This window comes from Hemiscyllium ocellatum, chromosome 9 (assembly GCF_020745735.1).
Source record: "Hemiscyllium ocellatum isolate sHemOce1 chromosome 9, sHemOce1.pat.X.cur, whole genome shotgun sequence".
NCBI lineage: Eukaryota > Metazoa > Chordata > Chondrichthyes > Orectolobiformes > Hemiscylliidae > Hemiscyllium > Hemiscyllium ocellatum.
In genome coordinates this window covers 67,835,324-67,852,231 of record NC_083409.1, presented here as the reverse complement: position 1 = coordinate 67,852,231, position 16,908 = coordinate 67,835,324, and the positions used below count along the sequence as shown (strand labels likewise).

General features: G+C 41.0%; 1 protein-coding gene across 2 annotated transcripts in view; it reads right to left on the bottom strand.

Annotated features, from left to right (window-relative positions):
• patj (PATJ crumbs cell polarity complex component) overlaps positions 1-16,908 on the bottom strand; it is a 384,258-nt gene that overhangs the window by 132,800 nt on the left and 234,550 nt on the right. For both annotated transcript variants that reach the window (XM_060830432.1, XM_060830434.1), the window contains one exon: positions 1,550-1,746. In XM_060830432.1, the coding sequence (XP_060686415.1) occupies positions 1,550-1,746 (197 nt within the window). The remainder of the gene's footprint in view (positions 1-1,549; positions 1,747-16,908) is intronic.

The window sequence follows — 16,908 nt, the reverse complement described above, 5'->3', positions numbered from 1 at the left end:
ACCCTTGTAAATCTTTTCCGAACCCTTTCAAGTTTCACAACATCTTTCCGATAGGAAGGAGACCAGAACTGCATGCAATATTCCAACAGTGGCCTAACCAATGTCCTGTACAGCCGCAACATGACCTCCCAACTCCTGTACTCAATACCCTGACCAATAAAGGAAAGCATACCAAACACCTTCTTCACTATACTATCTACCTGTGACTCCACTTTCAAAGAGTTATGAACCTGCACTCCAAGGTCTCTTTGTTCAGCAACACTCCCTAGGACCTTACCATTAAGTGTATAAGTCCTGCTAAGATTTGCTTTCCCAAAATGCAGCACCTCGCATTTATCTGAATTAAACTCCATCTGCCATTTCTGAGCCCATTGGCTCATCTGGTCAAGATCCTGTTGTAACCTGAGGTAACCCTCTTTGCTGTCCACTACACCTCCAATTTTGGTGTCATCTGCAAACTTACTAACTGTATCTTTTATGCTCACATCCAAATCATTTATGTAAATGACAAAAAGTATAAGGCCCAGCACCGATCCTTGTGGCACTCACTGGTCACAGGCCTCCAGACTGAAAAACAACCCTTCACTATCACCCTCTGTCTTCTACCTTTGAGCCAGTTCTGTATCAAAATGGCTAGTTCTCCCTGTATTCCATGAGATCTAACCTTGCTAATCAGTCTCCCATGGGGAACCTTGTTGAACGCCGTACTGAAGTCCATATAGATTACATCTACTGCTCTGCCCTCAACAATCTTCTTTGTTACTTCATCAAAAAACTCAATCAAGTTTGTGAGACATGATTTCCCACACACAAAGCCATCTGTAAGCAATTGTAATGATTAAAAAAGACAAGGCCATAGAAGAATTTTAATATAAAAATGACCATTTTAAAGTGGAGAGTTAAATATGTACATACAATGTTTTCCAAGTTGGGTTGCTTGGTCTTTCGATATACGACTTTAATCTGCATGACTGTGTCATGGGTTTCAGAGGTGTTGAAAAATATAGGGAGGAGTAATGTATTATAGTTATATCCACAGAAATGGCCATTTATGACTTTGATTAGAATTTGATGTTGTTGGAGGAATAAAGTAGCAGAGTTTTATTGATAGATAAGGGAAATCTGGAGAAAGAAGCAAAGGTACCCAACAGATAGTGTGTAGTTTTGGTTATACAGACATCTATGAGCTTTACACGTCTGAATTGAGTAAGGAAATGAATGCCCTTTTAACTGATAGAACAGTGCCATTGTGGTGGCAGGGTCATTGGAGCATACTGGTTCAGTGAAAACACTCTGAAGACTACAGATTACAAACCTGGTCAATGTTAAACTTTATTCAAAGAAACATAACATGCCGTTATTTAGGTATCTCTAAGTCAGTAACAAGAGAAAGAATCCACTTTTTTGTCTGTGTTTTACACTGTATGATTAATGCTAATAAAGTTAAAAAGCTTTTACTTCATGCACTTGATACAAGTAGTAAGAAAGTGATATCCATTTGACACATTCAAAGAAATAGATGCACTCGATTCATAGTATAAATGCTTACCTCCAAAAGTTCATCGCCAATCTGTATTCTCCCATCCTTTCCTGCAGAACCATCAGGATTGATGCCAACTACAAAGATGCTCATACGAGACCTGTCCTTGTTTCCAGCAAGACTGAGTCCCAGACCATTCTTATCCTTTTCAAGTTCAATAATATGTAGATCTCCTGGCAGGTCTCCATATTTTTGCCTGATCTTTTCTGTAGTAAGAAAAAAACAAATAAATAAGAAAATCCAATTGTAGAAAAGAGAGCAAGAGAATATAGGATTCAGTAAAGTTTTATCTAGCACCTTTCCAGCTACTGAAGTGCTTCTAGATTGTAGTCACTACTGTAAATTAGGAAATAAAACAGACAATTTGCAGAGGGCACGCTTTCACAAACAGCAATGTGATACTTGACTGGATAATCTGTTTTCATTCGATTACAGATTTGTTGCAGCATTGAAGGAGACCATTTTGTTTGTCATATTTGAGCCAGCTCCCAGAAAATTAATTTACCTAGAGCCACTGTCCCACTGCTTCTGTGAAACCTGCAAATTCTTCTTTTACAGACAGTCTATTTCTTGAATAGAATTAGAATCCTTACAGTGGGCAAACAGGCCCATCGGCCCAGCAAGTCCACACCAACACTCCGAAGAGTATTCCACCCAAACCCATTCTCCTACCCGATTACTCTACATTTACCCCTGACTAATGCACCTAACCTATACATCCCTGAAAAGTGTGGGCAATTTAGCATGGCCAATTCACCTAACCTGCACATCTCTCGATTATGGGAGGAAACCAGGGCACCCGGCAGAAACGCACACATACATGGGGAGAATGTGCAAACTTCACACAGTCACCAGAGGCTGGAATAGAACCTGGGTCCCTGGCACTGTTTGGCAGCAGTCTAACCACTGAGCCACCATGCATCAATTAAAGGTCCTGCACCACATTCGCAGCCAGCACATTGCTAATTCCAATCAGTTGCTGTGTTAAAATGTTTTGTAAATTGCCTTAAATTGTGTTGCATTGTTCTAATTCCATCCATGAATGGTAACCTTTTTTTTTCCTTTTCCACTCCATCCAGTTCCCTTATTATTTTGAATACCTCTATCAAATCATCTCTGAACCTTCTCTTCAAGGACAACAGTACGAACTTGTCCAATCTATGTACGCAGCTGAAGTTCCTCACCCCATAACCATTCTTATTAATCTTTCCTGCACCCTCGTCAATTCCTTTCCATCGTTTCTAAATTGCGGCACCCCTAAGAACTGGATACAATACTCCAAGTGAGACCAAACTAATTTTCGACACAAGTTTAATATAATTTCGTTGCTTGTACACTTAATGCACCTAAATGTAAAACAGGATACTGTGTTATTAATTAATAGCTCTCTTAACCTGTCCTGCAAACTTCAAATGATTAATGTACCCTCTGTTTCTGCACACTCTTTAGAATTGTAGCCTTTACATTTTTCTCCATTCTTTCTACTAAAGTAAATAACTTCATAATTTTTGACACTAAATTTCATCTGCCACTTGTCTGCCCATTGGAGCAACCTGTGCCTTTTGAAAATTTACACTAACCTCTTCACATTTCATAACACTTCCAAAGTTCTCAGCTTGCACAAATTTTGAATGTCTGGGACACATAAATCTAGGTCAATACGTATAGGAAAAGCAAAGGTACCAACATTGATACCAACATTCAGCATCTGCAGTTCTAACTTTCATCTAAAGGATGTTGCACGTTCAGCATAAGCAAATAATAATGATAATGCTGGTTAATTTGTACTCTAAGAGGTCAGGCTAAGTCAGACTATTGTCCATTGGGAATATCCATTGGTAGTAGATATTTCTTGAATGCCAAATAATTCGATGGAGTTATGCATCATTCAATAGATAACATTTAAATGATGGAGATGAGTTTTAGTGTAAAATGCAATGTCATGAAGTTATTGCACCATTCTGAACTTCAACATCTTACACTCATATCAAACTGTTGCATAGAGAATACTTGTCACAATACTTGATACTCAGTATAGAATAAGAACATAAAATAGACATCTCAATTTTAAAACCTAAATTAATGCGCAATAAAACAGCTGAAAATACTTTGCATTTCATATGGCAGACTTCAGAAACTGACAAAGAATTATCTAAACTAACTGCATTGAAGCTGTAAAGGCTATACCTATTAAATTTACTTCAGTTTTGATGGTGGAGTGAAATGGTAAAAATGACTACTTTACAACAAAGGACTGAAGAATGAATTGCTGTACCTTTAAAAAGCAAGTTATTGAAACTTATTGTAAGCCGTTTTTACACTACTGTTTTGTTCAAGCAATGTGGAAAGCTGTTTGTAGATGGGCAAGCTCCAGGGAATACGTACAAGGTGAGTTAGACTGGTAATAGGTTTGTGGAGTTGTGTCAGTTGTGGAGTTGGATGGCAAAAATCATCAGCATGACAACAACTATCTGATTAGCTTACTGTTGACGTATTCACCCTGCCAATATTGGCAGAAGCCTTCGGACTTCTGAAAGGATAGATTGAATCATACAGTACTGAAGCAGACCCTTTGGTCCAACTAGTCTCCCAAACTAAATTAATCCCATTTGCCTGCACATGACCCATATTCTTCCAAACCTTTCATGTTTATCTTCCGCAGCTACACTGGCACCACCCCCCAACCTTTCCCTCCACTACATCTGAAGATGGACAAGGGAGATCCAGTAGATGTAGTGTACCTGGACTTTCAGAAAGCCTTTGATAAAGTCCCATGTTGGAGGTTACTGAGCAAATTAGGGCACATGATATTGGGGGCAAAGTACTAACTTGGATTGAAAGTTGGTTGGCTGATAGGAAACAAAGAGTAGTGATAAACGGCTCCATTTCGGAACGGTCCCGCAGGGATCATTGCTGGGAACGCAGCTTTTTACAATATATGTTAATGATATAGAAGATGGTATTAGATTAGATTAGATTAGATTACTTACAGTGTGGAAACAAGTCCACACCGACCCGCCGAAGCGTAACCCACCCAGACCCATTCCCCTACATTTACCCCTTCATCTAACACTACAGGCAATTTAGCATGGCCAATTCACCTAACCTGTACATCTTTGGACTGTGGGAGGAAACCGGAGCACCTGGAGGAAACCCATGCAGACACGAGGAGAATATACAAACTCCACACAGAGAGTCGCCTGAGACGGGAATTGAACCCGGGTCTCTGGCGCTGTGAGGCAGCAGTGCTAACCACTGTGCCACCGTGCTGCCCACAATAACATTAGCAAATTTGCTGATGGTACTAAGCTGGTGGCAGGGTGAGATGTGAGGAGGATGTTAGGAGATTATAGGATGACCTGGATAGGTTAGATTGATGAGTGGTCAGATGCATGGCAGATGCAGTTTAATTGGATAAATGTATGGTTATCCACTTTGGTGGCAAGAACAGAAAGGCAGATTACTACCTAAATGGAATCAATTTAGGTAAAGGGGCAGTACAGAGAAATCTGGGTGTTCTTGTACACCATTCAATGAAGGTAAACATGCAGGTACAGCAGGTAGTGAAGAAAGCTAATAGCATGCTGGTCTTCATAACAAGAGGGATTGACTGTAGAAGCAAAGAGGTTCTTCTGCAGCTGTACAGGGCCCTGGTGAGACTACACCTGGAGTTTTGTGCACAGTTCTGGTCTCCAAATTTGAGGAAATATATTCTAGCTATTGAGGGAGTACAACGTAGGTTCATGAGGTCAATTCCTGGAATGGCAGGACTACCTTACGCTGAAAGACTGGAGCGACTGGGCTTGTATACCCTTGAGTTTAGAAGACTGAGAGGGGATCTGATTGAGACATATAAGATTATTAAAGGATTGGACACTCTGGAGGCAGGAAACAAGTTTCCGCTGATGGGTGAGTGCCGAACCAGAGGACACAGCTTAAAAATACGGGTAGACCATTTAGGACACAGATGAAGAGAAACTTCTTCACCCAGAGAGTGGTGGCTGTGTGGAATGCTCTGCCCCAGGGGGCAGTGGAGGCCCAGTCTCTGGATTCATTTACGAAAGAGTTGGATAGAGCTCTCAAGGATAGTGGAATCAAGGGTTATGGAGATAAGGCAGGAACAGGATACTGATTAAGGATGATCAGCCATGAACATATTGAATGGTGGTGCAGGCTCGAAGGGCAGAATGGCCTACTCCTGCACCTATTGTCTATTGTCTACATCAATGACTGTATCGGCGCTACCTAGTGCTCCCACGAGGAGGTTGAACAATTCATCCACTTTACTAACACCTTCCACCCGACCTCAAATTTATCTGGACCGTCTCAGACTCCTCCCTCCCCTTCCTAGAACTCTCCATTTCTATCTCGGGCGACCGACTTAACACGGACATTTACTATAAACCGACCGACTCCCACAGCTACCTAGATTACCTCTCCTCCCACCCTGCCCCCTGTAAAAATGCCATCCCATATTCTCGATTCCTTCGCCTCCGCCGCATCTGCTCCCAGGAGGACCAATTCCAATACCAAACAACCCAGATGGCCTCCTTCTCCAAACACTGCAATTTCCCCTCAGATGTGGTTGATGATGCTCTCCACCGCGTCTCCTCCACTTCCCGCTCCTCCACCATTGAACCCCATCCCTCCAATCGCCACCAGGACAGAACCCCACTGGTCCTCACCTACCACCCCACCAACCTCCAGATACATTGTATCATCCTTCGTCATTTCTGCCACCTCCAAACAGACCCACCACCAAGGATATATTTCCCTCCTCTTCTCTAACAGCGTTCCAGAAAGACCACTCCCTCCGCGACTCCCTCGTCAGGTCCACACCACTCACCAACCCAACTCCACTCCCGGCACCTTCCCCTGCAACCGCAAGAAATGCAAAACTTGTGCCCACACCTCCCCCTTCACTTCCCTCCCAAGGGATCCTTCCATATCCGTCACAAATTCACCTGCACCTCCACACACAGCATTTACAGTATCCACTGCACCCGATGTGACCTCCCCTACATTGTGGAGACAGGCCGCCTACTTGCGAAACGTTTCAGAGAACACCTCTGGGACACCCGCACCAACCAACCCAACTACCCTGTGGCTGAATACTTTAACTCCCCTCCCTCTCCACCAAGGACGTACAGATCCTTGGCCTCCTCCATTGCCAGACCATAGCAACACGATGGCTGGAGGAAGAGTGCCTCATCTTCCGCCTAGGAACGCTCCAACCTCAAGGGATGAATGCTGATTTCTCCAGCTTCCTCATTTCCCCTCCCCTCACCTTATCTCAGTCCCAACCCTCAGACTCAGCATCGCCTTCTTGACCTGCAATCTTCTTGCTGACCTCTCCGCCCCCACCTCCTCTCCAGCCTATCACCCTCACCTTAACCTCCTTCCACCTGTCGCATACCCAATGCCCCTCCTCCAAGTCCCTCCTCCCTACCTTTTATCTTAGCCTGCTTGGCACACCTTCTTCATTCCTGAAGAAGGGCTTATGCCCAAAATGTTGATTCTCCTGCTCCTTGGATGCTGCCTGACCTGCTGCGCTTTTCCAGCAACACATTTTTCAGCTCTGACCTCCAGCGTCTGCAGTCCTCCTAGTTGTTCATCTACCTCTCCGAATGCCTGCATCTACCACTTTCTCTGGCAGTTCATTCCATCTATGAATCTCTGGGTGTGAGAAAAGGTTGCCCCTCAGGTCCCTTTTAAATCTTTCCCAACTCACCTAAAAATTATATCTTCTAGTTTAGAACTCCCCAATCAAACAGAAAAGACCTTTGCTATTCACCTTAGCTATGCCCCTCATGATTTCATAAAATTCTAAAAGTCACCCCTCACTCTCTCCAATAAAAACCAAAAGCCTGAAGAAAGCAAGTTTATTTTCTCCTACAAATTGGTGCAAGGTATTGCTTTTAACTAATAAATCAGAGACTTTATAATTTGCACACTTCGATAAAATGTTTAACTTTTTGATGGCTCTGGAATCACAGAGGTGACGAAATTTGGGAACTCATCTGCAACATTTTGAAACAGAGACAATGAGGATTTGGAGTGGTCTTAATAAAAAACACAGATGACCAAAATCACCTTCAAGTTTTGAACACCCCAACCCTTGAGAAAAGACCTTTGCTATTCACCTTAGCTACGCGCCTCACAATTTTATAAAACTCTATAAAGTCGCCCCTCAATGCTATTACTCTCTCTCTAGTACTGCATTTAAGAAAGGGCAAAGGATTTCCTACAGATAGCAGGGTTGTTCCTTACAGACGTAAGTAAACTATCAAAGCACAAGCTGATTGAACTGACAGGAAAATTAGAGGAAGTATTGTCGGTCAGAACTAGGAAAGCAGAAATAATTGAGGTACCAGTAAAAATACAAGAGCGATCCAATGCTCCAATGCTCTGGATATGACACATCAGAATCAAAAATAGTATGTTATGGTTGCAGCAACTTGAGCAAGAAGAAAATAGGGAAAGCTGGAGATGGAAATTATAAGAATGGATATGAGACAATTGGAATTGTCGGAGAGACAAAGAAAATAACAAGAGAATATAAAGTATGTTTAAAATGACACAGTTGAAAAAACGGGGCATGCAGGCTTTGAAAGAAAAGATTGGGGTCATAATTTAATGACAAGCAAGAAAACGTTTAGCTTGTATAACCAACCTCCCATACATTTGAGGAAAATCATGCAGAACCATTCTTTCTGTTATTTGGGAAAATAGAGAGACAAATGAATTGGGCAAAAGAGCACTCAATACTGCTCATGCAGAGTAAGCTGACAGATACAGAACAAGAAATTTATGTGTCCTTGTCACAGGAGGTTTCTCAGGTTTCTGGCTCTTTCTAAGAAAACGTATTGGTTAGATCCAGTTATAATTCCGTGAAGTCTAACAAGATGGAATTATTGCTGAAACAAGCTGCATGTATTTTTCCATTGTGTTTGGTGACCAGAGCAATGGCTAAACAAGCATCAGCAGAAGTCAAAGTAATAGCACAATCAGATGTTAGGATCAACAAAACTCTGTTTAAGAATTAGGATAATTCAAAACAAGTGTTTATTGCCGGAGGCTCAGGAAGCAGATCCAGAGTTAAATGAGCAAAGACAGTTCACGCTGAAGCTGGGGCTGAAGGAATCTGGAGTGCTATTATATTGAAAACAGAACTTTGATATGAAAGTGGAGAAATCCTTCCAGACCTGTGGATGAAGAGTGGATGGATCCTCAAATGCTGGGACATCCCAAATATCTAAAGGAGATGTTGAATGTAGCAATATAGCAGAAGATGTAGGAATACAGAAAATGCAGGCATAACCAAGAATAACAAGATTGTGCAGTTCTGTAAAGTATGACATACAAATTAGTGGTGGGGACTAGTCAGTAACCCTCAATATGTAATTATCCAACATCTTTGATATCTATTCCAGTTTTTAAACAAACATTTAGTTGAATGCAAGTGGATGGTGTAGGACCATTACCAAAAGCAAAAGATAAATATCAATGTCCTTACATTTATGGATAAGACGAGCATATTCCTTTAAAATGAACAGAGTGGACTTTGTAATGTTACCATCAGACTCTCAAAACCATGATTAAAGCATACCAACATAAATACCCACAGGATTGTGACAAAGGATTAGATTTATTTTTATTTTCTCCCAGGGATTCCCCAAATGAATCTACAAGGTTCAGCCCATTTTAGTTGAATTACAGATCCATTAGAATTGATTAGGGATACATTCTTAAAACATAAAGTTGAATCCTCAGCGTTGGTTCAGGTGTCTGGCTTTCTAGAAAGACTGTCTAACACAGCACAAGAGCTTTTCAAAATTTCATAAGCCAATGAAAGACTACAGATACATATTCATATATACATATGTGGAAAGGAGATGACATATTGTATTGTTGTCTTTACAGGGTGAACCCCAGAAAGCAAAATTTAATAAAAACTGAAGGAACTGCAGATGCTGTAAAAAAAAATCAGAAACAAAACCAGAAATAGCTGGAAAAGCTCAGTAGGTCTGGCAACAACTGTGGAGAGAAATCAGAGTTGATATTTTGGGTCAAGTGACCCTTCTCAGATCCTTCCTCTGAGGAAAGGTCACTTGACCCAAAACTTTTAACTCTTATTTCTCTCCACAGATGTTGCCAGATCTGCTGAGCTTTTCCAGCAATTTTTGTTTTTATTGAAGCAAAATGTAGCGTTCCCCACAAATTAGTTAGGAGGGACAGTAGAAGTAACTTATTTGGAAAATACTCCTGATTTATAGGAAGAAAAATTGGATATGTCTCATAAACATGTTGAAAAGGTATCATTACAGAAAAGAGATAAAAAGGTGAAAGTATGTCAGGCAGCAAGATGACAGAGTCAACAAGAATGAGATAGAAGGAGAGGTAGTCTATTCTCAAAGCAAACCTCTTACAATTTGATTAGCCAACATAGAAAGACTGGGGCAGCTAGACACTGTGCTCTCATATTCAGAGGAAGGACAATGGGTCTTTTAAGACAAGTCTAGATATCTAATGTAATATCTAGAGATATATCTGAATGTACTATGTTAGCTAGGCATGATGTAGACATAGGAGAGTTAGTGTTGATAAAGCAACAACCTTATTAATTGAGTATAGAAAAACAAGTTCAGGTGGAAGCAGAGATTCATGACAGAAAATCACTTAACTGAACCTAATCAAAGCAGCCGGAAGCTAGTGTTAGTTGCTAAGCTGGAAGGATCAACTAGATCGGCTCAGTTACTAGAAAGGCAAATGTAGTCACAAAAAAAAACATAAACAAGTCCATTGTTAAGGACTATACTGATTGGAATGAGGCTCTGCCAATCCCACCTAAAATATAGCATTTGAAGAGGTACTGATGAGTGCCACTGACATCAAAGGCTAAATACATATCCACAATTGTTACAAGATGGGTTAAACCAATGTCAAGTTATGCCTTTTGGGTTATAGAATGCTCCAGTTACATTACAGATTTCTAAACTATGTTGTAGCTGAAGTACATGACTATTTAATTTATTTAAATATTGTAACACATAAGCAGCGCATTTGAAACAATTAGAAAACCTGATTAAGCAATGCCAGTCGGCTGGCTTAGTAATACATTTAGCCAAAAGTGAATTTGTAAAAGCAAAGTAACTTTCCTATAGCACGTTGTAGGACAAAGACAAGTATTGTCAAGGAATTATCAGCTGTATAGAACTTCTGTTCAACCACATTTGGAATAGCTATACAGAACTTTAGTTCGGCCACATTTGGAATATTGTGTGTAGTTCTGGTTGCCGCACTGCCAGAAGGACATGGAGGCATTGGAGAGGGTACAGAAATGGCTTATCAGGATGTTGCCCAGTTGGGAGGCTATCAGCTACGAGGAGAAATTGGACAAGCTTGGTTCATTTTCGTTTGAACGATTTAATAGAACTTTACAAAATTATGTGAAGCATGGATTACTGATCATTGGAATGTTTTCCCAAGGTAGAAACATCAATTATGAGGGGACATAGGTTCAAGGTAAAAGAAGGAAAGTTTAAAGGAAATGTGACAGGCAATTTTTTTTTGACACAGAGTTTGGTAAGTGCCTGAATGCGCTGCCAGAGGGGAGGGTGGAGGCAGATACAATAGGAATGTTTACAAGGCACCTTGAAAGATAAATAAATAGAAAGGGAATAGAGGGATACAGACCACGTGGAGGCAAAAGATTTTAGTTCAGAGAATATTGTGTGTCTGGGCAATCTTGGCAGGCTGAATGGTCTGTTTTTGAGCTGTACTATTTTTTGTTCTTTGAAGCAAAAGTGAAGGCTGTAAAAAAAATTGCCTGTGCCTAAAACTAAACAGAAAATCATGATTTTTTAGAGTTTTATGAGAAAATTATGCCTAAGTACAGCACAATAGTTGTACCTTTCATAAATTTAAGGAAACAAACAAAAGTGGTATGGCCAGGAGTCTTTGAGAAGCTGAAGGCAATCCTAATAAATAAAAGTGTTGACTAACGCTGATTTTTTTCAGACCTTTCGAAATGGCTGTTGATGCTAACATTCTGGATCAGTGGTGCTGGAAGAGCACAGCAGTTCAGGCAGCATCCAACGAGCAGCATCCAACGAGCAGCGAAATCGACGTTTTGGGCAAAAGCCCTACCACAGTCCTGTGATTCTAATTATTATATGGGGATGTCCAGTCGATCAAATTCCCAACAAGTTGGATAGATTGTGTGTTTTTTAAATTGAGATGATCTTTTACTAAAAAAGCATTCTTACAATATTGATGTCTTTTAATAATAACAGAAGATTATTAACAAAAGAAATTAAGATAAACAAGGATAAAAACACTTTATTCCTTTATAACAAAGTACCAAAGATTGTTAAACACACAGTAGAAATAACTCAAGCATGGAATATTTGCAAAAATTGTTGAAGTTCCAAAAACATTCAATACTGCAGTTCGAGCAAGAATCAGGCAGCCCATTTCTGAGAAAGAGAGAAAAATTTTCCTGTCTGTTTTAATATATTGATGAGCTTGATGTGATTAAAAATTTCAACTCTACTGCTGGAACTGTATTTCCTTCCAGTGCTATCCTATTCCTGATGCAGTTCCTTTTACTTTAAACCTTAAGTCCGGAACCACATGAAATCGGAATAGGAATAGGCTGGTTAGCCACTTGAGCCTGCTGCACCTTTCAACAAGATCACGGCTGATCCAACACACCATCAAAGAAGTTTTAATATCTTTTCCACTGATTGTATCCCTACACTTCCTTCCAGTATAATAATAACTTCTTATTTGAAGATAATTTCATTATATTTAAACCCCTTTTTTTGCAGCTTGATACATGCTTCTCTCTTGAACAGCTTCCCAGCACGGACTGAATCCTGATTATTCTCTCCTTAAGCCCACTGGGTAGTTCCCCAAGAATTTTGGATAACTCCATCTCACTCGGAATGATGGATTTTACAGTTTTTTGCTCAAAAGTCAATTGTTAACTCAAAACACCACCTAACGTCCACCCTCCAAACTCCAAAACACCCAAATACATAAATAGAGATCTTTCTGTTTCATCACACCAGTGATTTGGAGTAGGTGAAGTCTGTAACCACATGAAATAGGAATAGGAATATGCTGGTTAGCCAACTGAGCCCTCTGCACCATTCAACAAAATCATGGCTCATCCAACATGTCACTTTTTTTTTCTCTACCATAACTCTTGGTCCTTCTCTACTGATCAAGAAACCATCTGTCTCATCCTTCAATATACATGAGGACTCTATCCACATGGCTCTCTGTTGGGAAGGAGTTCCAAACATTCTCAACCTCTGAGAGAAAAAAAATCCTCCTTATCTAAGTGTTAAAATGGTGCCTCTGTTTTCTGAGAATATGCCCTCTAGTTCTAAGACTCTTCCATGAGGGAAAACATCTTTTCAGCATCTCCTGTGTTCAAGCCCGTTAAAGATTTTTGATATTTCAATGACAGCACCACATATTCTTCAAAACAGTCTTGTTATAGGATGATGAGTCAGCAATAGAGAAACTAGTGCGGCACTCTGGAACAACTAAACCAGTAGCAGTAGTAGTACTTGGCTGGAGATAATGGGACTATTATTGTTACTTCAGCACTTTGAAGTCTGTGTCTGCTTTGGGAACAAAGAAACATTAATCTACACTAACCACAATCCACTGGTATTCATTGAAGACTTTGAAACTCAAAATAAGTCATTACTTCCCCAATCATAAACAATCCTGATAAACAAGAAGAAAAGGTTACAATAAAAGCCACAAATAGATGGCATGGTGGCTCAGTGGTTAATACTTCTGCTTCACAGCGCCAAGGACCTGGGTTCAATTCAACTCTTGGGCAACTGTCTGCTTGGAGTTTGCACATTCTCCCCATGTCTGCTCAGGATTCCTCCAGACACTCCAGTTTCCTCTCTCAGTCAAAAAGGTGTGCAGATTACATGGATTGGCCATGCTAAGTTGCCCATAGTGTCCAGGATTAGCCATGGGAAATGCAGGGTTGTCGTGATAGGGTAGTGAGGTGATGCTGGGTGGGATGCCCTTCAGAGGTCAGGGTGGATTCACTGGACTGCTTCCACACTGTAGAGATTCTAGGATTACTGAATTCATTACATCCTATGAAAGTGAAATTAAAGAACTATCTGGCACCATATATAGAGCCAAAGAGTGTGGTTCTGGAAAAGGACAGCCGGTCTCGCAGCATTTGAGGAGCAGGAGAGTCTACGTTTCAGGCATGAGCCCTCCATCAGGAATGAGGCTTGTGGGCCAAGGGGGCTGAGAGATAAATGGGAAGGGGTGGGTCTGGGATGGGAAGATAGCTGGAAATGCAATAGGTAGATGAAGATGGGGGTGGAAATGATAGGTCGGAGACGAAAATGGAGTAAATAGGTGGGAAGGAAGATGGACAGGTAGGACCGTTCAAGAGAATGGTGCCGAGTTGGAAGGTTGGAACTGGGATAACGTGGGGAGAGGGGATATGGGAAAACTGGTGAAATTCTCATGGATTCTGTGTGGTTGGAGAGTCCCAAGGCAGAGGTTGAGGCGTTTTTCCTCCAGGCATTGGGTGATGCAGGTTTGGCCACGGAGGAGGTCCAGGACCTGCATGTCCTTGGTGGAGTGGGAAGGGGAGCTAAAGTGTTTAGCCATGGGGTGGTGGGGTTGGTTAGTGCAGGTCCCAGAGATGTTCTGTGAAATGATTCACAATTTGGCGTCCTGTCTACCCAGTGTACAGGAGACCACATCAGGTGCAATGGATACAGTAAATGACGTGTGTAAGTATAGGTAAATTTCTGTCGGATATGGAAGGATCCTTTGGGGCCTTGGACAGAGGTGAAGAAAGTGGTGTGGGTGCAGGTTTTGCATTTTTGCTATGGCAGGGGAAGGTGCTGGAAGGGGAGGGTGGGGCGTGTACCTGACAAGGGAATCACAGAGGGATTGGTCTCTCTGAAATGTAGATAGGGATGGGGAGGGAAATATATCCCGAGTGGTGGGGTCTATTTGTAGGTTGTGGAAATGGCAGATGATGTTGCAATGTATCTGGAGGTTGATGAGGTGAAAGGTGAGGACCAGGAGGGTTCTGTCCTCATTGCGATTGGAGGGGTGGGGTACAAGGGCAGAGGTGCGTGAAGTGGAGGAAATGGCATCGTCGAATGCATGGAAGGGGAAATTGGGGTCCTTGAAAAAGGAAACCATCTGGGATGTTCGATGTTGGAATTGGTCCTCCTGGAAGCAGATGCAGTGGAGGCAGAGGAATTTGGAATAAGGGATAGCATTTTTACAGGTGGGAGGAGGTGTAGTCCAGGTAGCTGTGGGAGTTGGTGGGTTTGCAGCGGATGCCTACGTTGGGCTGGTCACTGGAATGGAGGGGGAGAGGTCCAGGAAGGGCGGGAGGTGTCTGAGATGGTCCAGGTAAACTTGAGGTCAAGGTGGAGGGTGTTTGTGATGTTGATGTTGATGTTCAACCTCCTTGTGGGAAAACAAGGTACAGTCTTCGATGTAGTGAAGGAGAAGGTGGGGAATGGTGCCGGTGTAGCTGCGGTACCATATATAACTATAATTAATGCTTAATATCAATATTTAGGAAAACATAAAGAATGAAATTAAAGGCTGTGATCAGTTGAACTGTGTCCATTGACAAGAAAGATTCAAATGAGTGATTAACTGTTAATTATTAGTTACTGGAAAGTAGGTAGACTAACAAGTGCACAGAGACAAGGGAAGTGAAGTCTCCATCCCAACAGCGCTGTGGCTTTACCTACATCATGTGGGTTGCAGAGGTTCGAGAAAGTGGCTCAAAGGCACTTAGGGATGGACAATAAATGCTGTTCTCACCAGACACATCCATATTCTGTGAACTAATAAATTAAAAAATCTACCAGCAAATTCAGGATTTCTATGCTTAATTACATATGTAGAGACTCCAGATGTTGTTGTTTCTGATATAACTGTTAATGTTGCAAAACAAATTACACAGAGTTCTATGCTTTTTTTAAATTGTGTTTGTTTTACAGAAGGCCAACTGTTCTAACAGATTTATCTGTATTTAACATGGAAAGTCTACCAGCATTTTGATGCTGATGAATAAAGTATTGCACAACTGTTTGTATGCATGGGCGGACTTTAGTTTTTTTCTATTTAAAGGAGTGCAAAGCCAACTGCATAACCTGGATTATCTAGCTCCAAGCACATACTGATTTCAAATCAGCTTGATGTTGCAATACTTACAGAAACAACAGTGATGTATCAAAGAGCAACAAAGACTGTTTACATTTTTAAAAATACATTTATCTTATTTCTATTAGCTACAGTTACTCGATCGAACCAGGATGCTGGCTTTGCTCTCAGTAATTGACAGAGGGCTCTGGATGACAAATTCCCAATCTTCCAGCAATCTCAGTATCTGTCTGCTTTCACCCACGTACTATGCTTGCTGGCTTTACAGTGACATTAGCCTGTGGAAATAATTAAAATGTCATGCTGACTGGATTCAGATCTCTTTCAAAATGGCAACTCCAGAAAGCAAATAATGTTTTCAGTAATAATACAATCTCAATTAAGCAGAGCTGCTTCACAGTAAAACATCAATTATAAGCCAATGGTACACTTTTAATTCATTATTTTATTGGTGGAATTCCATTTGCAAAACTAGATGTGTGGAAGGTACAGTTAAAAATCTTATTTCGGTTATTTAAGGTGAGGCTTCATAACCATTACCTTCTCTGTATTTCTGTGAATCAATATGCAACATTTTTCTCGAAATCATCAGTAGCAAAGGATTATGCAAAGCTTGCAGCGCAACTGTCACAGCATGCTTTTCAAAATGAGAATCCCACAGGTTGCTAAGCAACAAAGTAATCCCTCAGGATGAAAAAAACTGATTAAAGTCATGGTTGAACTGCTGTCTTTTTGACAGTAATAACAGTAACAAATGTTGAATGAGTGGACTCAACAGCACTTTAAATCAACAGCAATGCAGTAGAAAAATTTATAGTATTGAAGTATGCCTATAGTTTTGCTCCCACTAGCAATGCAGTCAAAGCTCTGGCCAGATTTTTCATTAGTGAAGATTTCTCTCCTTTGCCCAAATTTATTCAATTGGCGACAGTATAAAAATTAGGTATTCAACTGAAGTATGAAAAGTGACGGCTGAAAAGCTTTATCTGCACTTAATAATTGAAAACTACAAATGCGTTTTAAACTGCAGTAAGGGCCAAAGTATTGATAGTAACAGCATTTTCCATTTGAAGAATAGATAATTTCTTATATGGGGGGTGGGGTGGTCTATTAGCTCAGTTGCGTCAGTAGCTGGTATGCAATGCACAGTGGTACCGACAGCATGGGTTCAATTC